General features: G+C 36.5%; 1 protein-coding gene across 3 annotated transcripts in view; it reads right to left on the bottom strand.

The window, feature by feature from the left end:
• The window catches only part of Nckap5 (NCK associated protein 5), an 855,349-nt gene that overhangs the window by 503,015 nt on the left and 328,221 nt on the right, over nt 1–24,113 (bottom strand). For all 3 annotated transcript variants that reach the window (XM_010606203.2, XM_010606202.2, XM_033757250.1), the window contains one exon: nt 13,059–13,122. In XM_010606203.2, the coding sequence (XP_010604505.1) occupies nt 13,059–13,122 (64 nt within the window). The remainder of the gene's footprint in view (nt 1–13,058; nt 13,123–24,113) is intronic.

Raw genomic sequence — 24,113 nt, forward strand, 5'->3', positions numbered from 1 at the left:
CCATGTTTATAGCGGCACAGTTTGTAATAGCTAAATGTTGGAAACAACCTATTTGCCCATCCGTTGGAAACTGGATAAAGAAGATGTGGTTTTTCTATAAAATGGAATATTACTCAGCCATAAAGAGCGAGAGAATAGATTCATTCATAGGAAAATGGATACATATTGAAGATATACTCCTAAGTGAAATAAATAAGTCCCACATGTGTAAATACCAAATAGTTTCCCTGGTGTGAATATTCTGCAACACTGTAAATTTTTAAAGCCATTAAGAAACACAAATGAACTAAAACCTAAGAACTGCTGGACCCAGCTTCCAAGGACAGATACTTATGGCTGCTCTAATTCTGGGTACGACAATAGAAGAAAAAGCACCCATTAATGGCTGAGGGAAGCCAGATCAATTTTTTATAAAAGTTTAAAAATTGAGTGGTGTGTTTTAAAATCCCAAGGGGATGGCAACTACGCGTCTGCCAAATACCGCTGCAAGTAATGGGTCAGAGAAAGTTAAGAGATGCCTTCTAATGTGTGAAAGTTAAGGGACAATAGAGAAAAACCTTAAGTTACCCTAGGCTTCCAATAAAATTTAGGCAGGAACTGGTGGATACTGACGAAGGACCAGCAAAATGGAGAAATTGCCTTGAGAAGCATAAGTACGGGACTTTCTAAAACTGGGGAAAAGGCAAGAAAACTGAGGCACAGAGCACAGCAGTCCTTCATTAATTAAATTCTATATCCCTTTCGTGATGCAGGCAGGGCAACAGAGAAGAATCTTTGGGGCCTAGAAAAGAAAAGCTGGGAGTGGGAGCAAAGAAAACTCCAGAGAGACTCAAAATGCTATTGGCACGGTATAAAGCTAAGCATGAGATGGCTTCCACATTGCCAAACACAAGAATTAGAGCAAAAAATCTCCAGGGCCTTTATAGATCTCAGATTCCAAGCCCTGCACAAGGGAAGGTCTTGATCTTAGCCCAAGATTCATTTAAGGGTTATGCTTCCAAAATACATGGAGTAAAGCACCCTTCAGCTTGTCTCTCCCACTGAACACAAAGGTAAATCCTAGACAGAATGCACTGAATTGCTACGTAATAAGAACTCTGGAAAGTGAACCGGGGCAGATATACTGGAGAAGGAAATGAGCATTAGAAGTTCCTTGAACCAGCAGCGAATTCATCATATCCCCCCCCTTAATATCACTTTAATCGGTATCAAAGAGATCAAAATTCAGAAGCATACATTGCGTATGCACAGAACCAGCTCCAGGAGCCGCTGTGAATATTCCAAAGAGAAAAGGAATCCCTGAAGGATCGGCGAATGTTAAGACGTATAATGCCGAGTTTTTCGATTTCCCCTTCCCTCCTTCCTTGGCCCCAGAGGATTGACACTGGGGTGGGGGGAGGGTGCAGATCACTCCTATAGCAAAGTGAGTACCTGAACCTCTGCTGTCTGAAGGGGGACCTTTACCCTCTCAGAGAGGCTATGCTCACGAGAGTGAGAGCCAAACTCCTGCTCCTCTTTCTCCCTTTTTATTTTCTGACTACTCAATTCCAGACATAGGTACTTGCATGGGAGGTAAGCAGCAGGGAAGGGAAACTAGAGACTAAGAGCAAAAAATGGAGGCTCAAGGAAGGTTAAAAAAATAACAGACAGCACAGAGAAAAGAAAAAAAGTTCAAGGAACACTCCCATGACACTGTGATGAACCCCTACACTCATATGCACAAATCTAATCTAAACACCACATAGAGCTATAAGATTGAGCTACAAAGGCCTGAGTCAATTCCTACACTGACCTGTGGGCAGTGTACACATAGCACAAATCCTGACAGGACAGTGAGCATCATGAAAAATGAACTCACCAAAGAGCCCCAACCCTCCGAAGGCAGGTCAAAACCTGAGATCTGAACCAAACCTAGTCACTCGCCAGCCCATACAAACACACAACTCAACATTCTCTTTTGGACTCAAAGAATAAGATTCTCAGGATATTAAAAATGGCCAGGACACAACACGAAATTACATCTGAAGAACTAGGAAGATCTCAACTCATGGGATAAAAGGCTACTAGCAGACATCAATGACTTTATGGCACAGATGACAGAATAAATTTAAAACACTTTCAGAAAGAAACAACCATTCTTTTAAAAAGAAGATCAAACTACTGAAATGAGTAGAAGAAATGTCTCAGGAAAGAAATAAAAGACACACAGAAGAAAACAAGAAAAATGTTAAAGCTGGAAAACATTTTCATGACTTCTAAACAAGGGATATTTCCCCCAGTGCCACTTTATTATCTGCATTTTTCTGCACAAGAAACTTTAAGTGTTCATTGGTCATGATACTTTCCTAACACTTTGCCTCGCTTTTTTACTTTATTCATATTATATTTTAAGCAAAGTATTCATTTTCAGATTTATCACATCTTTCTATTTACGGACTATGCATTTTGTAGCTGTTAAACAAAATCCCTTATTTCGGAATTATTATATTCATCTACACTGACTTCTAAAATCTTAAAATCTTGCTTTTAGTTTTCAAGTCTGTGACTTACACAAAATTCACTTTTCTTTATGGTATCTGAAAGTAATGAAATGACAACAGTTACCATATGAATTGTCACAGTGGCCTTTTCAAGTTGCCCATTCTCTAACTTGTATTTCTACTCCCATTAACTACTCCATATACATGTGGGGCTACTTCAAGGCTTCCTGCTCTGTTCTGAGGTTATTTAAGTATCTTTTCCCCAGTATCACATTAATTTAATAGCGTTAGCTTTGAATAAATCTTCATGTGTGATAAGACGTAATGTCTCCTTATTCTCTTTCTTTAAAATCACATATATTTAAACTTTTCTTTTTCATATTAGGGTGTGCATTGTTAAACGCTGTGAAAGCCCTGCTGGTAATCTAATTGGTCACCTTGAGTGCACACATCACTCTGGAGTAAGGTGGTATCTTTATGGTAGTGAGGCTTCCCTTCCATGAATATGGAACAATTTTCTACTAGTTCTAGTCTCCTTTCAAGCCCTTTAATAACTTTTCTCCTCATTATCTTATATGATTCTTCTTAAATTTATTTAGTCTTGCGTATGTTTTAGTATTTAAATATTAGCTTTTAAAATATATTCTCTAAGAACTGAAGACTGATATGTACAATCATATTAGTAATCTTCTAAAATATTGACTGGAGATGCCCTTGGATTTTCCTAGTTAGACATCATTATTTGCCAGTAATACCAACTTCATCCCCAAACTCTTATACCACTTACTGGTATTGCCTTATCATCCAGAAATACAGCGATGAATAGAAGCAGTGGTAGAAGGTATTCTATTCTAGTTATAGATTTAAAAAGAATGCTTCTAACATTTCATTATTAAATACAATATTATTTATTGATGATTTTCACTAGACATCCTTTATCAATTTAAGGAAATTTCCTTTATTCTTGGCTATTTCTTATTTTAAAAAAGAACACCACAAACTAACAGTATTGCATGTGATCAAATTTTCTTTCAATATGGACTGGCATTTTGTTTTGGAGTTTAATTTATAACTTTGCCAATTATACTCATGAAAGCAGTCATTGCATTTCTGGAATAAATATCATGCTAAACAAGCCTTATAAAAGTCAGTTGGCACTCAGCACATGGACCTTGTGCTCAAACACCACTGCCTATTAAAAGGAGCCAGCTTTTCCTTGGAAAATGACTGATTCTAAAGCAAGGGAAGGAAATATGTAAGATGGGTGCACAACATCTTATAATTTCAGAAAGAAAATACTATGCAGAAAATTTAGAAAAATAGAAAACAATTCAACAATTGGGAACATGTCAGAGGTACTCAAGGAGTGAATAAAAGTGCTTATAATGGCCAAAGAAGGAATAATTCTTTATAAAAGCAAAGCAGTATGGATTTTCAATCCAAAGTATGAAAAAAAGTGTTAATACATTAATACAGATATAAATAAATTAATGAATATACAAAATTCATGATGAAGAGATAAATGTTCCATGTAGAAATATTCCAAATAAATTATGTAACTGTTATGCCTTCAGTGAGGTAGAATATAACTCCACAGTTATTTCCTGCATTTTTCTGCACAAGAAACATTCAGTGTTCATTGGTTGATATTTTGCTAGCAGCTTTGCCTTTTTCACTTTATTCATAATATTATACTTTATTCCTAAGTATGGCCTAAACATAGTGACTTGGTTCCAAGAGTACAAGATAGAAAATAAAGGAAAATAACTTTACAGTGGGGGCAGACAAACGCTACCTCAGTCAAAGGACTAAGGTCTGTATCAATAATCAAACTTCATGTTGATAGTATACACCCTAAATAGGTAGTGGGTTTTAAAAAACAGCACATTAAGTTGTGGTCTGCCTCCCTAAGTATACCCAACTCTAATCACGAGAAAAACATCAGACAAATCCCAAAGTGACAAATGCGGAAAACAAAAATAAAAAAACCAACCAATACTTTTTTCAAAGCTGTGAAGGTCATCAAAAACAAGACAAGTCTAAGAAACTGTCAAAAATCAAGAGAAGCTTAAAGGATAAGACAATATATGTAATATACAGCCTAGCTGAGACCCTGGAACAGATAAAGTGTGTTAGGGAAAATGACAGAACTCTGAATGAAGTATGGAGTTTATTGTTAATAGTAATTTATCGGCCTGGGGATTTAGCTCAGTGGTTCTGGCGCCTGCCTGGCAAGCACAAGGACCTGAGTTTGATCCCTGGTACCAAAAAAAAAAAAAGTAATTTATCATATTGGCTCAATAATTGTGACAAGTATGCCACATAATGTAAGGTCTTATTACAGAAAACAAGCTATAGGGCAAATGGGGACATGCTGTACAATCTTCAATTTTTTCTGTAATGAAAAGATTTTTAAAAAGTGTATTGGGGATAGGTCTCTCATTTTCTCTCTTCAGGGACAGTATGAATAATAGAACTTTCAATGGCAAAGCATAAGCAGTCTTACTATTGACGCAGGTACACATGGACATGTGGACTATATACATGTCAGTAGGGTGACAGTAACGGTACACTGGTCAATAAATGACATTGGAAAATTGGCTACCACTTTGCAGAGAGTTCGTTCTGATCTTTACCTCATGCCCAAACTATTCCATCTAGAATTGTAAAGACTTATGAACAAAAACATAAAAGTTCTAGAAGATGAGGATGAGTATCTTCACACTTGTGGAGTGACAGGAATGTTATTTACCAATAACAAAACGTGAAATGGCAGTGTTTTGCTCTTAATTCATTTATATGTCTGTGTTACATAAAAGTTACAGCTATCTTGAGGAATTGGTACATATACATATCACATCTTAATCATTTTTTAGTTTTAATCTTTATTAGTACATGTTTGGAGAGCATAATGATTCCATTCCTCATGAGAAGTTGGTATTTGTATGAAACACATCCTCATTTCTTTTGTCATCTCCTTCTCTTCCCCTCTCTGTCCTCTCCCCTCCATCTCCTGGTCCCTTTCCTTTTCCCATTATCTGTCTTTTATCTTGCTCTTTATTATTTGCATTCCCCCTTCCCCTTAATCCTTTTTTCTCCCTTCTTTTCCAGATGCCCTTTGCATCGCAAGTTTACTTGTTTCCTACCATCTCTCTTTTACTTTGCTCTTTAAATTACTGATATTTTTAGTCTCTCCCAGAAGAATAACTATGTGATATTTCACCTTCTTTCATTTATTTCACTTAGTATTGTGGTCCCAAGGTCGATCCATGGTCCTACAAATGACTCAAATGTATCCTTTTTAATGGCTGAGTTATATCAATCCCGTGTTGATGGGCATATAAGATGCTTCTGAAAATCAGCTATTATGATTGGTACAGCTATTTATGTGGGTGTGCATATATCACTGTAATGTGATGACTTTAATTCTTTCTAAGAAGACACCCGGAAGAGGAATAGCTGGATCAAATGGAATTTCTACTTTAGTTTAAAGAATCTCCATACTGACCGCTCTACTGGTTGTAATAGTTTACATATCAACAATGCTCCCTCACACCTTCTCCTTCATTTGTTGTTTATGGAGTCCTTCATAATAGCCATTTTTACTGTAGTAAGGTGGAATCTCAGTGTTGTTTTGGTTTGCATTTCTCTACTTTCCAAAGGTGCTCAATATTTTTTTCATGTACTTAATGGCCATCTGTACATCTTCTCATTTAAACTGCCCACATTTTGACTGGATCTTTTATTCACGGGAGGACCTAATTTGTTTTGAGTTCTATATTCTCAGTATCAGTCCTCTGTCTGAGGAGTAGTTAGTTGGCAACATTTTTTTCCAGTCTGTAATTGTCCCTTCACTCTGCTGCTTGTTTCCTTTTCTCGGCAGAAACTTCACATTTTGATATAATAACATTTGTTGATACTTGATTTATATGTTGTGTAACTGGAGTTCTGTACAGGAAATCTTTGCCTATGACTATGTTTTCAAGAGCATTACCAGTTTATATTATAACAGAGTCAGTGTTTTGTGTTTCATATATAGGTCTTTGATCTATTTTGATTTCATTTTAGTACAGAATGAGCAATATGGATTTAGATTCACTATTCTTCAACTGTGAAGCTTTAAAGATAACATAGATCCCAGGTAAGACACTGGGCCACTGATATAGATTGCAAGATGAAATAATTTCCCAGAATGAAGACCAAAAAACTTAAGGTATTTGTAAAAAGTAATGAAATGTGAATATGAAAAACAAAGGCAAGCATTACTTCTCAGAAGAAAGAATTAAGAAAAGAAATATAAAAAGATTCAATATGCTGAAAGAAAGTTTTCTAAAATAAAGACGAGTTAATAGAACAAAAAGAGCAGACAGAACTAAAGCAAACAGTAAATCCAAGAGAACACTGCAAACTACTAGTTGAGCTCGACTTTGAACGGAGACTTCCTTCATCTCTAAGATCCTATTGTAATTCCACACGTGTACATGTTCTGTTAGTCACACTAGAAAGACATCTCTCTGTATGCACTGTGGAAGCATGAATTGGACCTATATCAGAAAAGGAGACATTAGTAGAAAAGCTAGTGACATTCTAGCTCAGTCTACAGGTTAGTTAATAGTAATATAACAATATTAATCTCTTAGTTTTGACAATTACCTCACAATTACTTAAGATATCAATGTTGAGTAAACCTAAATGAAGGGTAGGCAAGTATGCAATGTTTTCAGGAATCTAAAATGATTCTAAAATAGCTTAATAAAAAATACATCTCTCAAAATGGTGCCTTCAGTACAGTTCGAAAAGTCTAAATACAAACTTTTACGGGAAGAGATTTATTGCATAAGACCAAGTTTTAAAAGGGGCCTATTTTGTATTGAAGACATTGATTAAGGTATGTTTATTAATGAATTATAAAAATTAAAATCTGCCTCAATTTAATTGTAACAGCTTTTTTTTCTCATTAAGTTTATGGGTACAATTTAGGTATATAATACAGTTAACATTCATCATTGGGATCCTGTACCTTTATATGACATATCTTTGCTCTTATTTTTTCCCCATTCCTTTGCCCTGCCTTCACCCCCCACCCTTCCCTATTTACAAACACTTTGTTTCCATGTTTTTCCAGTTCTCCTATTTTTTCTCTTCCCTTCTTTCCTTTGCCCTAACCCTCCCACTTCTCCTACTCCTTTAGAACTTTTCTTCCTTTCACACAATATCAATTACACATTTTGGTCCTTATTTACCCTATAAGCTTTTCACACCACAGAAGCTATTTGGCATTTACACATGTATGTCTCATTAATTTCACTTAAGACTATGACTATGGCCTCAATGTGCATCCACTTAGCTATAAATCTTTCTAGTTTCTTATTCTTTATGGCTGAGTAGTATTCCATTTTATTATAAAAAAAGACGTCTTCTTTATCCAGTCTCCAGTTGATGGGCAAATGGGCTGTTCCCAAGCTTTAGCTATTAAAAACTATGCCACTATTAACATGGGTGTGATAGCACTGTGATATGATACCTTTGATTCTTTTGGAAAGATACCCAGCAGAGAAATAGCTGGTTCAAATGGGACTTCTAATCCTACCTGTTTGAGGTTTCTCAATATTGATTTCTGCAGTGGTTGCACCTGTCTGCACTACCACCAACAAAGAAGAAGAGTTTCTAACTTCCCACAACCTTGCCATCATTTTTATTGGTTGATTTCTTGATAACAGCCCTTCTTTCTCCGTTGAGGTGGAATCTCAGGATTATTTTCATCTACATCTCTCAAATGACCAGTGACATTGAAACTTCTTCAAATGTTTATTTGCTGCTGTTACTTCTTTGTCTGAGAAAGTTCAGATGCTCATTTTTTAATTGGGTCTTTATTTTGGGGGGGCCTGATTTTTTTGAGTCCTTTATATATTCTCGATAATAGTACTTTGAGCAACAGCTGGTAAAATTTTTTTCCCACATTGTAGATTGTTTTTTAAGCTCTGTTGCTGGTTTATCTTGCAGTGCAGAAGCTTTTTTAAAAGGTGAGATCTCAGTTGTTAATTTGTGCTAGTTCCCATGCTACTGAGGATTTGCTCATAAAGTCTTTTCCTATGCCAATGTCTTCGAGAGCTTTACCTAACTTATCATTTAACAAGTTTAGCGTTTCTGCTTTAATATTTAGATATTTAATCCACTTGGATTTTACTTTAGTGCATGGTAAAAGATAAGAGTCAAGTTTTAATCTTCGGCAAGCTGAAATCCAATATTTCTAATACCACTTATTAAAGAGGCTATCTTTCTTCCACTGAGGATGGTTGGCTCCTTTGTCAAAGATGACGTAGCTCAGTATGTACAGAGTTGTTTCTGCATCTTGTAATCTACTGCACTGATCCTCATGTCTGTTTCTTTGCCAGTGTCGTGCTATTTTATCACAGTGGCTTTGTAGTATAGTTTCAGGTTGGGGATTGTGATACCCCCTGCAATGTATCTATTCCTAGAATTGCTTTTGCTATTCTAGGTCTCTTCTGATTCCAAGTGATTTTTTTTTATTGTTTTCTCTAATCCTGTGAAATATACTGTTGGGATTTCAATAGGGATTGCCTTGCATCTGTATAGCAATTTTGGTAGTATGGCTATTTTCACTATATTGGTTCTTCCTACCCATGAGCAAGGGATGTCTGTCCATTTTCTTAAATCCTCTCTCATCTCTTTTTCCAGAGTGTTGTAGCTCTTAATGTAGAGGGGTCTTTTGCTTCCTTCATTAGAGTGATTCTTAGATTTTTTTCTTTTTGGATACTATTATGAAAGGGATTGTTTCCCTAATTTCTCTCTCAGTGAGTCTGTTATTTGTGTACAAGAAGGCTATTGATTTTTGAGTGTTGATCTTGTATCCAATTACTCTACTGGATCTGTCAATTAAATTTAGAAGTCTTTTGGTAGAGGTTTTTTTTGTTTGTTTGGGCTTCTATGTAGAGTATGATATTGTCATCAAATTATGATAGTTTTACTTCTTCCTTTCCTATCTTTATTGCTTTTGTTTCTTTCTCTTGTCTAATTACTCTGGCAAATGTTTCTAAAACTGGATTGAACAGGAGTGGTGATAGTGGACATCCCTGTCTTGTTCCTGATTACAGCATGAAGGTTTTCAGTTTTTTACAATTTAATATGATGTTGGCTGTTGGTTTTTCATAGATACCTTTCATCAAGTTGAGATAAAGACCATCTATTCCAATTTTCTTCTGGGCTTTTATCATGAATGCTTGTTGAATTTTGTCAAATTGGCTCTTTTTCTGTATCTACTGAGATGATCATATGTTTTTTCTCCTTCATTCTGTTAATATAGTGTATTACATTTATCGATTTACATATGTTGAATCATCCTTGCATCCCTGGGATAAATCCAACCTGGTCAGGGTATATGATCTCCTTAATGACCCTCTGTTTTCCGTTTGCCAGTATCTTATGGAGGATTTCTGCATCTCTGTTCATTAGGGTGATTGGCCTGTAGTTCTTTTTTGGTTGGGTCTTTCCATGGTTTTGGAATCAAAGTAACACTTACTTCCAGGAATGAACTTGGAAGTATCACTTCCCTTTCAATTTCATTGAAAAGTTTAAAGAGTAGTGGCAGTAGTTTTTCTCTAAATGTCTTGTAGAATTCATCAGTGAAGCCATCAGGACCTGGGCTTTTCTTTGTGGGTAAATTTTTAATTACATTTTCAATTCCACTGATTGTAATTGGGGTGTTTAGAATTTTTATATCTTCTTCATTCATCTTTGGTAATTCATTGTAAAAGCTTTTTAAAGACTTCTTACATAGTTGTTCTTGTATCATTTTTCCTTATACCCGGATAAACACACACCAAAACACTGTAAGCAGCTAGTTTTAAAGCACAAACTAATATAGCTGAGATAAATTGTTCTCCACTTCTGGTAGAGACATGACACAAGTTTTGTAAAACACTTGTTGCAGCAAGAAATAAATTTACAGGAGTAAATTAGAACTGCCTGATTTTAGAAGAAGTCAGATACTGAAATAATAAAGACTTCAAAATAAATGAATTCTAGAAGCAGAAAAGCTGAAGTATATCATTAAGCAGAAAACACAGGAATTTGGTTATGTAGGGGAAAGAAGAAGAAACCATAACAAAAAAAGAAAAAGAAAATCAGTGAAAGTCAGGGATTACAATGTCTCCAAGGAACTGAGATGTGACAGATGATGGAGCAGGAGGAAGGTGATAGGGAAATGAGTAATATTAGACCAGACCATTTCAATACTTTCCTCGAACTCTTACTGGTGGACCATCACTGAGAGTGTGGGCCACAGATCCAGAGAGCCCTCCAAGGACTCCATCACTTCTGATCTCTTCCCACATTACAGTCTCTTACACTCCGCCCCCAATCAACCCTGGGCTGAAACGCTGCCTCAGCCATTTCTCTACTTTAGATTTGCCGAGCTCCATGTGGAGGATGCACCTTCTTCAGAAAGCCCTGTGGCAAATTCCATCATCGGAAAGCTTTGCTCAAATATTAACTTATTAGTAATTTATTACTATGTACTTTTTATTTAAAATAATGAGACCCCAGATCTCACAATCTTCTGTTATTTTCTCACAGTCACTTTCACCATCTAAGTTTTGTGATACTGAATTTTCGTCTGTCCACTCATTAGACCGGAAGCACTCATTTGTTTGCCTCTTCTGTTCATTGTTCTTTCCCTTGTATATAGATAGAATAGTGCCAGCCACACAGTAAATAGCCCCCACAAATTTGTCTAATCAATGAATGCAAAAATGTGATTTTCAGTACTGTCAGTAAAATTTAGAGTAATAAAATATTGGCTACTTTTCCAGAGTCACTTTTGTTTTGTTTTGTTTTTGGTAACTGAAGTCACCTTTTTGCTTATTTTCTGGGAAAATAATTAGTTCCACAGTGTTTTAATGGGGAATTTTGTTTTTAAAAGACTTTACAGCTATCTATCTAGGATCATTCAAGTTAGGCACACTCAATGCAGTGTCAAAAAGAACAAAAGTGCAATGCTGGGTGTGGTGGTGCACACTTGTAATTCCAGTATTCGGGAGGCTGAGGCAGAAGGATCACTGTGAGTTCAAGACCAGCCTGGGCTATATAGTGAGTTCCAGGTCAGTCTCAACTACATAGTGAGACCTTGTCTCAAAAAACAAAAACAAAAAAATAGAACAAAAGTGCAAAGTGCATTCTTTCAAGGCCTTTCTTATGAGTGTCAATAACATTTAGTTCTTAAAGGAAAAAGCTATGCATCCTAGAAACTAAATGGGCAAATGTTCAGTAGCATGATCATCAAGCAAATAGAATCATAAAAGTCCACCTTCACTTTCAAGAAGAGAAAACGGAGATCTACAAAAGTTAAACTGCTTTCTTACAGTCAGTTAAAGGAGAGCTGATGAGGTGATGGACAGGCGCTCAACATTAAAGAAGACCCAAGAGTCACAAAGTGGCCTATCTTCCCAACATCTTTTTATGTATGGTGAAGTCCAGATTGGAAAGGTTTGGTTCACCATTTGAGAAAGACCTTTATTTTCTCCAACTTGTTTCCATTTCATTGCTCAAGCACATTAATGAATGCATGCTTCAGTTTTTTCAACATTCAAGATTCTCTGCCTTATGATCATTACCAAAAGAAGGCATGTAATTACTTTCCCTAAGCATGTTCATCAGCCACTGTCTCACAAGCCCTGCTCAACATTTGGGCTTCACATTCCCTGTTGAGAACAGTGTAAGGCCAGCATATTCTACAAATTTCTTACTTTTTCAGTGGATGGTCTGTCAATCAACTCTCAAGAAATCAAATGGAATCAGCTTTCAGGTACTAAAAGTATGCTATTTGTCCTTTAAAAATAATGAATTCTGCTGAACAACTGCATAAATCACATTGTTTTAAGTAGGGAGAAAATAAGTACAGTGCTATATTTACTTCTCAAAGGTAGGAACAGTAGTTAATCAACACACATGCATTCCCTGATGTTATAATGGCACATGGGAAGATACTTTGGCAAAGACAGTCTATAAAATGAAGTTGCTATAGACCAAAAGCAACCATATTGATTTTAGTACAATTCAAAATGCAAGAAAGCATCAGTTTTCTGAATGGCACAAGCTGAAAAGGAAAGGCAGAAACACACTGCAAATAGCGGAAATAAAGAAAAGAATAAAAGACAATCACATTAGCAAACATCTTGGCGTTTTTCTAGGTCAAGTCTGAAGAACTCAGAGGGTTCAATTTAAACTGTCCTAATCTAAAAACCTAAGACTATTTGTTTGTGGACTTGGTGCTCATAGCTAGAACCTTGGGCATCCAGTAGACCTTTTTGAAATAAAGCCTTTGAATATTTGAATACTGTTTTGAAAGTACAAATATTTTTTTAATCACTATATCTGCCTTTTGCTGCAAACTGAGGAGCCTTCTAAACTGCACTATTAATATATCATTTGCCAAAATAGCATTAAGCTCACTGCATATACATGTTTTACTTGGGTATCTATCCTTAGTGAAACCAAATGACTTTCAACCCAGAGACCTGTAAACAGAGGGTCAGTAGAATGAGGGAGAGCTGGACTTACCACTGCCCTCTCACTTGTTCTTTGGGCAACTTCTCGCTGCAGTCGGGCCACAGCCAACTTCTCCCTGGAGAAACAAAAGCACATGATTAGCTGAGCATTCCCAGGGCAGAGGCGACACCACACGGCTGTGAAACATTCTTTCGGAGTCTCTAGAGGAACTCCTTCCTTTACTTAGGTCATTTCCTCTAAGATACTTTCCATAAATATTTAAAGCGACTAGTCAGTAGTGCATTGTTCTCATCTAGTGTCATGAAAGAATTTTTTTGCCTTGGGTTTTATAATAGCCAAATAAATGTTGAATGCTGAGTAAAAGCTTTTCTTGGAGTCCATTAAGACGTATCATTCGCTGACAAATTTTCTGTGGCTGAAATAATTCAGTTGTCCTTTCTATATCAACATTCCTTATATATTTTTAATAATCTTCATTTGTTTTGCTGTTATTTACTATTACAGAATTTTAAAAGCCAAAAAAGCATAGAGTCATACTATTCTTAATAATAGAAAAATAGAAAATCACTTGCAGGCTTGCTACATAATCTTTACAACTGCTGGGCATTTTACATATTCTCATATGAGTCTGACACTACACTATGTTTTATTAACCCCTTTCTGTAAAGAAACTGGGGATCTGAGCTGGTAAGTAAAAAAAAAAAAAAAACACTGAGCCTCAGTGGACACTCAGTGGACATGTAATAGTATTAGGATCAAGTTTCAGGTTTCCTTACTTCAAAGCCAAAATAAAAATTTTTGATATCATTTTTCAGGAGCAAGAAAATAGGAAAAAAAAATGAGAATTATAAATCAGTTTAGTTTAGTGTTCTCTCTTTAACAATAGGGTTCATCATATATTTCTTAAAATTATAATTCTGAGTTCACTTACAGTATATTGAATCTTCACCAAAATTAAGAATACTTTTGCAAAGTACTTGCATTTTGGACAGTGTTAAGGTTATTTATTAAATAGCTGATAGATAACATACAGTAAGTGACCTCTTAGAGTAATCCTCAAATCTTAGTTTTATCAAGATATACCCTGAAATTCTGTCACTGCCAAGATACGAAACTGAGTGATATCACATCCATTAGTCTGCCTGCTTCACACAATTAGTTATGTGAAAACACAGAGGAAACTACTCTCTTCCCAAATGAGCGAGATGATTTCTTCTACCTATCGACCAGGTCTTTCAAATGCCTCTGAATGCCAAGACAGAATGTGCTTTTGGTTGGTTAAGCCCAAGCAGTGTTCTTCTAGGAAAAGTTCTCGCCAAATAAAGGTCTAAAGGCATGGGTTGAACAATGGGCAAGGAGAAGAAGGAGATGTTCCAGGAACAAGTTTGAGAATCTGGAACAACAGCTGGGCACTGCCTGTCCCTGTAAGAAGGACCAACAAGTAGACAAGAGCCATCAAACGATGTAAGTCACATGTCTGTCTTTAAGGAGACAAGGCAGATGTCCATTTGTCCTTTGACTGAAGTCCTATGAAAAGATACAAGAATAAGAAGCAGAGCCGAGAGATGGATATGACTGACTTTCTCTTTCATGTGAAAAATTAAATGCAATCATTTATCTCTTTCTTCAGAAACCATTAAAAATGCAGCAAAGGTATAACATTGGTGGCCACTTATAAAGTGAAAGAAAACAGGAGAATATATTTTGCACTGTATGTATTAGCTTTCTTGTCACCAAGACACCACACTTAACAACCACAGTTTAGAGGAGAGGTTGAACTTGCTAGTTTCAGTCCATGACGGACAGACTCCGAGGCAGAGACATTATGATAGAAAGGGTGCGGCACAAGGAGAAGCTGCTTAGTTCATGGCAGCTGGGAAGCAGAGCAGGAGGGGTGCAGGCCAGACACAGGTCCCAAGGCCACATGCCCATGGCCCACCCAGACACACCCACAGTGTGCACCACTAACCCACAGAGTGGATCCCAAAGCAAATCAAATTAAAACTCCACTCTAACCGCCACACTCTGCAACACAGCCATTCTATTCTGAAGTAAATGCACAATGGAAATACAAACATGTCACTGCCAACAGACATACACTAGAATGACCATAGAAGACTATGTCTGAAACAGAAGATTTCCATCATCATTAGCAACAGAATAGACAAGTAAACTTTAGCACAGTCATACCTTAGGGTAGTGCATAGCACCAGGAAGAACTGAGAAGTTAAAACAGCATATGGAACTGGGCATGGTGGCACGTACCTATACTCTCAGCACTATGGAAAGGTGGGACAGACGGACTGCAAGTTCAAGCCCGGCCCTTGCACAACAGCTAGGCAGGAATCCAAACAAAAATGTAAAGAGCTGGTCTCAAAATCTAGAAAGCAGGGTTGGGGATGGGTAAATACATTGCCACAAATTAAATTTACATACGGAGCAAACCCCCTATCTATTTTGAAAAGACAAGAAAATAAAACACATCAAAATCAGAATTGAAGAGGTAAAACTGCCTGTTCAGAGATGACAATTTCTAAATAAAAAATGCTAATTTTAAAAACAACTATATGTTAATAATCACATCATAGAAGCCAATCACCTATGTAAAAATCAAATGCATATTTCTGCACTAACACAAATCAACTTAAAAATGAAATTTTAAAACACTGATATGACAGCATTAAAAAACAAAATATCTATGGAATAAAATAAAAATGACTTGCATGACTGCTGCACATAAACTACAAAACACTGCTGAGAAGATTAAAAGGAGACAGAGAGATAATACTACATTCATTGGTTAGAGGGCTTAATATTTTGTTGTCAAACTTTTCACCAAATTCATCTGTAAATTCTTTCTCACCGGGTTGTATCCCTTCACTACAGCAAGCAAAGGAAAAAATATTATTGGTTATGATTTTTTAAGGCTCTACTTCAAACAGTACCCATTCCCCTTACTATCCAGCAGTCAGTAGGTATACTAAGGCCCCAAATACTTTTATTTTCCAGTGCTTGGGATCGAACTCAGGATCTCGCATTTACAAGGCAGGTGCAGTGCCCCTGAACTAAATCCCCAAACCAAGAAAGACACCACTGGAAACAACGAATTCTACACAGAAAAAGAGAAAAGGGAATTCACTTTACTTTTCTTTTCTTTGGTTAAAGAGAAGCCTTTACACAACAGCTAGGTAGGAATTCAAACAACTACAAAACCTGACTACAGGGAGAAGGCGCAGAGTCCCAAAGGATGATTCTGTGTAGAACATCAAAGCCGAACCAAAAGGAGATACCTCTGGATCATAAATACTGAGAAACGTGTTGAGTTCTAGGACAAAGTTGGCTAAGCATCAGAAATTGGAACACAAAGCACAGGCCAATGACAGAAAGTGGAAAATGCTAATTCTAGGGAAAAGCAAAGCTATTCTAGATACGCAATGCTAGAATTCAGACCTAGCCATGAATGGCATTTATTTTCTCATTTTAAACATCTCACAATTTAATTTAAAAATTAGAGACAAAGGAAAGCATGGAAAGGCAAGTGACACAGAAACACTAGATCCTGATCTTCCACAGAAGGAAAACAATACACAATTTCTAAAACTAACCAATGTAGAATTAGGAGTACAACATTACTTAAATAAAAGGATGGAAACTCAGATAACAGTTCAAACATGGAAAGTGGCTATGTCAGGGCAATAAAAGCTAGAAGCACAAAGGGAAGGGTACACCTCTTAAAAATCGTAGCACTGCATATAATTTCCTAACTATGCATGTGTTTATAAATATCTCAAAAATATATGTTCCTGAAACAAGTAGTCGTGTGCTGGGACCATAGTTCAGTGGTAGAGCGCTTGTCTAGAATGTTCAATCCTCAGCCCTGCAGAAATAAATAATAAACCACTGATCAGCTCACTTTAACTTTTATAAAGATATTATTATAATGTATTACAAAAAAGGACAGATTTTTCACAACTGAAGATTTGGCACCAAGTAATCATCATGGTCCTGAAAGAACCTGTTGAAAAGATTTGGTTAATTAAGAAAAAATAAGATCTAGAAACTCTTGTATAAATGTCTTAAAGTACATGCTACAAATACTTTACCATCTTACAGAAATGCTTTTCTTTTTATTTTTTTCTTTTTACATTTTCTTTTTACTTTTTTAAATGAAGTAAAATTTTAGAAAACAAGAGCACAGCTAAGTGCATATGAATACGATTGGTTGGTGAGCAACAGAGAAGCTTTTTCAAATTTATTCTGAAGTTGTGAGAAGTACAATTTCCAGATAAATTTCAGTACAATTTCCAGGCTACCAGATAAATATCTGAATAAATTTCAACAAAGTAAATTCCTATGTAAGAAACTCTGAATAAGGGAATAATAAAACACCAGTTCTCAAACATTTGAGTCATAGGATCTGTGTACACCAAAACACTGAAGACACAAAAGAGCTTTTGTTTTTATGGGTTATACCTCTTGATGTTTACCCTGCAAAAATGAAAATCAATATTTAAGAAAATTCTCAGTTGATGAAAATATAATAAATGCATATTAACATTAACAAAACAGCTTTATGAAGAAAACCCTATGCTGCAAAACATAAATTTCATAAATGTGAAACATACCTCAAATATCTGTTATAAGATGGCTGATGGATTTTCACATTTGCTTCTACATGCAATCTACTGTAATAGCACATGTCATGTAGCTCCTAGAAAACTCTACACATGAAAGGAAGTTAAAGAGGCAAATATTTTAGTTATTATGAAAAAAGTTTTGACCTTGCAGATACACTGAAAGTCTTGGGGCCACCAAGGGTCCCAGGAGGACACTATGAGAACATCAACTAGAAGACAGATACAAAACTAGGAATAGAAGACTGTTCTGGAAAATTGCCTTGGGTCATCATTCTTGATTGCTGAATCCTCAGAGGAAATTTTAATATATATGCTAATGGCATGTTAATTTTTCACAAAGCTAGTTTAACATAAAAGAGACACTTCTATGAACAGAGCAAGAGTTTATCTTATCACTATCATTCTATTAAATGATAAGACTTAAAACAGTATACAGGTTAAGAACATTACTATTTTATGCTTAAGAGATAACCTTTATAACAACTATTAGGACTATCACTGTATAGGTACTTGTCAAATCACATTACATTAAATTTCAAAAATAACTTAAATGGTTTTAGCTATCACACAGTACTTTAAAAGGAAAATATTAATAAGTCATGACATTTTGTGGACACCCACTTAGTATATTGTTAAGCATTCAATAAAGAGTAATGAATCAATATGAAAGGACCATCTCTAAAGGGGTTGCACATTAGCCATCTGATTTGGTGAAATGAGTAAAATATGTAGAAAGTAGAAACATTGATTTTAGTTTTGACCTAAGCAGAAAATAGAGACAAGCCCACTTTCAAACAGCTGCATTGAAATAGAGACAAATATGAGGGAATCTCAGAGTAATCTAGGCCACAGGAAGAGACATTCTCAACCCTAGCCCTACTCCTGTGCTCTCCACATTTAGAAGCTGGAAAACTGCTCAAGTTTAGACAATTGGGAGCCACTTCAACTCAGTGGCTAGATGGTAATGATATAGGAAAAGTATAACTTCTGACCTGTTAGACATCAAATGTGAGTTCATAGTCTCACAACATTAAGGTATGAAGTTATAAACCAAAGGAAGAAGTTAGGAGAGTATTATTGGAAATAAGGAGGAGAACCACTCCTGGATTTCCAGGTGGGGTCCTGAGCGGGTAGCCATTGAGGCCCTCTGTCACAAGTAATTTAGAGCAAAATCACAACATGGGTATACAGTTGGTCAAACTACAATCAATCCATGGATTACAAGTATAGTCACTTGGCTAATATTGTTCCAATAGGGAAACAAATCACATAGCAATAAAGTAGGAGACTACGGCAAGGCAAAGCTGTTTGGAAAAGCAGTTGTGACCTGCTTATTACAAAATATCAGGGCACAGGCACAGAACAGCTCCCAAAGCCACACACACAGACTTCCAGAGAGAACTCCAGGAGTTGTCAACAGGAAGGCCTAGACCTGGTGTCAGCCTGAGGAGTGGGAGATACAAAAAGGACAGTCCACACTGAGCTTTTTGCCACTTTCTTCTCTCCTGCATGGTAGTCCACTCTCATCCTGTAAAGTATACTTATTTTCCTACTTTTACTTGGACCAAACTGGCTCTGCAGAACCTCTATTTTACTGTCTTTAATAAATGTAAAACCTTGCTACCATTTGCACTTGTTCTGACCAATTCTTTGCTCAGGACAGAAAGAACCTAGAAACTACCTCTAGAAAGACTCTAGCAACCCCAAACATTGAAAGAACAAAAGCACTTTTAGGAAAGGAGGGGATTAGGGGTCCCTAGATGCTCTGGTTACCCACCTATGTGTGTGATGCCTTTCTGGGCTTGATGGACCAGGTGGTGTTGATTACATTATAATCTCAAATTGCTGTTTATATCTAAAGAAGGGAGGCACACAGGCCTGGCTCTTGCTTTTCCATCCTGAGGCTCCTTTAGATTTGTCTTTAACCATAATTCTGATATCTCTATTTTTTGTGTTGACTTCCTGAAGGGCCCAGGCCTCTCTGACTGTATATTAATATCTATCTCACTTAGCTGTCAATAAAGGGCAGTATTTGCAAGGATAAAAAATGCAAATGTCTCTTTGAGACCAAGTTCTGTAATTGTGTGAAGTATTTTATGCAAGAAATACTACATACAGTGTCATTAAGTAGGAACTCCTAATGGTTCCAACAGTTCAGGGTCCTTATGGGATACACGGGCAAAGCCAGTTGTAGCTCAGACCCGTAGAGCAGTGCCACTCCAACTCTGTGGTATTTTATGAACACATCTTCTGGATCTTATTCCTTTCAGAAAAAAGGATTTCAAGATGAAAAAACAAATGATTCCTTGTCTGGATTCAATAATGTTAGTAATTCTAAATATTTTAAGTCCTTGGGATTTTGGGTGTGCACTTTATGTCAGTAGTTTAAGTAGGAATATTTTATTTTTGTATGAAAAAGTCATCATCCTTTAATAAAAGTAAGGAAATGATAAAGAGGTTGAATAGATTCTATGAAAAAATACTCAAAATTTCTGGAAGTTGACATTTTGGGGATCAAATTACTGACTTATTCAAGACATTAAAAATAAATGATTTGGTGTTTTTAACAGTTACCTAAACTGCCCTTGGGTTTAATCATCCCTGACAAGCTATGTCTTCAAAACCCTCACCCTCGCAATATATGTGTGAAACCAACTGGGACTAGCATCTTTCTCATGCAAATTGAAGGTTCTTACAAACAGCTCTGTGTAAAAAATAAACAAAGAATAGTTGGCTTACATGCTACCCAAAGCAAATTAAATACACTCACATCCACATGCACTCTTGTTCCCATCTGAAGGACTTAGTAGTTCATCTGCTAGAAATAGACAACTGTGCTTTTACAATGCATCACTAGTTTGCTCTATTTGTGGCAAAGCCAGTAGCTCATTAAGAAAGTGGGTATTGGCTTTATGATTACAAAACAAATGACCAGGGACTTTTAACAAAGACTATAGATTCTTATTTAGAAAGAGGGAAAAGGAGAGTATAAAGAATATAGATATAACAAAGATGACCATAACACTTTTCTTTCAGTTCAATGCAAAGAGAACTTTTCTCTCCAAGAAGGATAAAAACAGAGCCACTCTACTGTACCAGTTTTATATGCAGATGGCAAATTAGTCTCTGCTTTCTCAAGTCCTTCAGGACAGCCACAGATAACCTCAACGCAAGATAATAAGCAAGTTTCCTTTTGGCATAAACCATAGATCTTCACTGTGCTATTGACATACCCTCAAAGCCAGCCTATAGGGAAACCTCAAAAAAAGCTAACACGATGCTGACATGTGTGAACTCCTGAGAATATCTGCAAGGCTTGCATGTTTAGCAAGTGTTCTCCGAGGAAAGTGCATCTGCAAGGTGGAATAGATTCTGTGTGTGATGTGTGGACAATTCAGACTGCAAGGAGACACGTCAACGCTCTCTGGCCACCCAACAGGAAACCAAAGACTCCTCCCCAACCAGAATGGGGAAAACTGAGCTGCCATGCAGCCTGTTCTCCACCAGGCAGATGGTATCCCTGTGAGAATGCCCTAAAGGAATCACAGCCAGAACACCTGGTAAAACTGTGAAAAATTGTTTCTAACTCATTATAAGTCTCCTCAGCACAAACTGCTCGTACAGGCAACACATGTGAAAAGTGAAGTATCACAAGGAAGAACCTCACCTCACATCAAGCAAACTGTGTTACACACTGCTTTGATCAAGCACCAGTTAACATGTGTCAGCTCTACTTGACTTTTCTAGAAAAATAAAGCATAACTAAATATACCTGTGTACATATTTAAAAAGAAAGAAATTCTCTGGGTATCTTAAAAATCCAAATTCAATTTCCTTTCCTGCGCTAAAGATACTGTGGCAATAAAGAATCCTATGATGCATTCCCCAAAACTTTAAATTTGTTAGTTTTGGTGCTTAAGTTCCTCTATTCCAAGGACTTTAAAACTTAGCAATATATGTGGTAATTTATATACTATATTTTAATATATTTAGACTCTCTACTCACTAAAACTATGTAATCCAATGTAAGTGGAAATTCTGATTCATTCAGCAAAGACTTCAAATGAGTTTATTCCGGGACCATTTAATTATTGGCTTGGGATGTAAAATGAGCCAGTTCCAAATCGAGAGGGTTCAGGGCCTATAGAAAGAGAGCCAGCCTGAGGTCCAACAGCACATCAACACAGACACACTATGTGCAAAGCAGGATTTAAAAATGAATGTTAGTAAACATTTTTACCAAAAAATTAAAACTAAGTCTCTCTTAAGATACATCCTGTCTTTTCTAAGATACTTTTTCGGTTTCATTTTTAAACTACAAATCACATAGAACAGGTCTTCAGGGTCTGTCCTCAAAAATATTTTATTATAAGGACTCTATTACTAGTTTTATGTTATTCTCTAAATTCCCTTAGATAATTTAAATACACTGCTCTAATATTTGCCACAGGATGTTATTCCAGGTAACTTTCTTTCTTTCATTTCTTTGCATCAGTTGGTCAGTTGGTTTGTCTGTTTGTTTTGGTGGTGCTAGCAGTTGAACACAAGACCTTCCCCCCTCATCCTTTTTTATTTTTGAGACAGGATCCCAGTGGCTAAGTTTTCCAGGGTCAAAACTGCAATTCTTCTGTTTCACTTGTAGGTGCAGGGCAAAATAATTTCTTTAAGAGGCAGTTGGCCAATTTTTCCAACAACAAGAGAATCATAATAGCTGATACTTATTGGGTAGTTGCTAGGTCAAGCACTACCCTAAATATGTTACATGAAATATTTAAATCTCAAACAATCCCGTGTGCTAAGCAGTGCTGTGATTCTCCATATACAATAATGGTTCCCAAACTACGAGGATGTAGTATTCTTTCACACATTATAAAACTGAGAGCTTTGTTGTTGTGGGTCATATGTACCAAAACTTCTCACATTCACAGTTAAAACATGCTTTAAAAATATGTATTATTCATTTAAAACAGCAATAATAATTCTCCTGCAAGTTAACATAAATGCAATTATGAACGAGAACTATGGATTTCAAAACAAAATATAGCAAAACAAGTGCAACTGTTTCTTAGTTTTGCAAACATTTTTAATGTCTAGTTAACAGAAATGAGACATCTAGACTCTTATATTTGTTTTTATATTCAACACTACAGTCACGTAAGGCAGCCTCAACCAAACTCCTATATTTTTGTGAGAAAATGAGAGTTTAATAAAATCAAATAACATCATAATATTTTTATAAAAATAGACTTGACCTTCTAGATCCCCCAAAAGATCACAATGCCCCCAGAGGCCTCTAGTCCTCAGCTTTAGCAAAGTTTAAACAATGCTAATGTTCAAATACTTGCTTTCCATAGAAAATGGAGGCTGCTTGCATAGGCTAGAAAACATCTGTATTGTCCCATTACTCAAAAATTTGAATATGCTCATTAAGTTTTTCCAAATTTGTAAAATAGCAATGAATACACACTTATTTACAATCATATTTGTTAGAATTTGGACCTCCACACCTATCACTGCCTGTTATAACTGCTTTTAATTCTAAGATAATCACAAATAAAGAAATGATTGGTATCTCCAAGGATACAAGAAGTTCCTGACCAATTTAATGTGTACCAATGAGGACACTAACTTAAGCCACTGAAATCCAAGTGCTAATATTCTTTGCACCAAAGAAAAGTACAAATCAAACTCCCAATATAAAGCCTATGCTTAGACAGAGATTAGAATCTCAATCTCCTGCTCCCCTCCCCACAAAGATACTACACCAAATGCCTACAGGAAATCAGATAGATGATTATTCTCACTTGTGCCTTGGGGCAGAGTCATACATTAAAATTGTGGAAAGTTCAATTAATCATCATCATTCCTCATTTCAAGTGGGCCTCAAGAATAAGAGCTCACTGGCGATCTGGTACACGTGCGGAGAGAACAGGTTTGTGCCCCCGAGGAGGGCCAAGACTATTCTCTTCACACACAGAGGCATCATGGGGAGTCGGCCGCTGCAGAAGCCATGACAATGCCGAATGCCAGGTGCACCTGTCGCATGGGCAGATGGGGAGACCGGTGGCAGCAGCCCCTGAGTCATGGCTAAATTAATTAGCCTTTCCAAAGCACATCATTTAATTACCTATTCCTTCAAATACTGAGCGCAAGGCCAGATTTTAGCCAAACTCTAGAGCCACAACACAGATCAAACTTCTTTATGTAGTTTTTCTGACACTCAATTGTCCTACAACTTTAGAACACCAAAAACCACTCTCCCACTACAGGCTTTGGGGGAATCTTTTAGCATCCATCAGGTACAATAGCAAGCTGAGAGTGCATTCTAAGTGTATCAACCTTTATAGGATTTTTCACAGCAGTAACTGAAGTTAACATTCAGCAGGAAACTCAACAGGTTTAACACATTCCTCAGTAGGAGTTTGATTGTTGCGTTATGCTGTTAAGATGTGTCCACCAATCTCTCCAC

Source organism: Fukomys damarensis, unplaced genomic scaffold (genome assembly GCF_012274545.1).
Source record: "Fukomys damarensis isolate Sample0158 unplaced genomic scaffold, DMR_v1.0_HiC HiC_scaffold_29, whole genome shotgun sequence".
Taxonomy (NCBI): domain Eukaryota; kingdom Metazoa; phylum Chordata; class Mammalia; order Rodentia; family Bathyergidae; genus Fukomys; species Fukomys damarensis.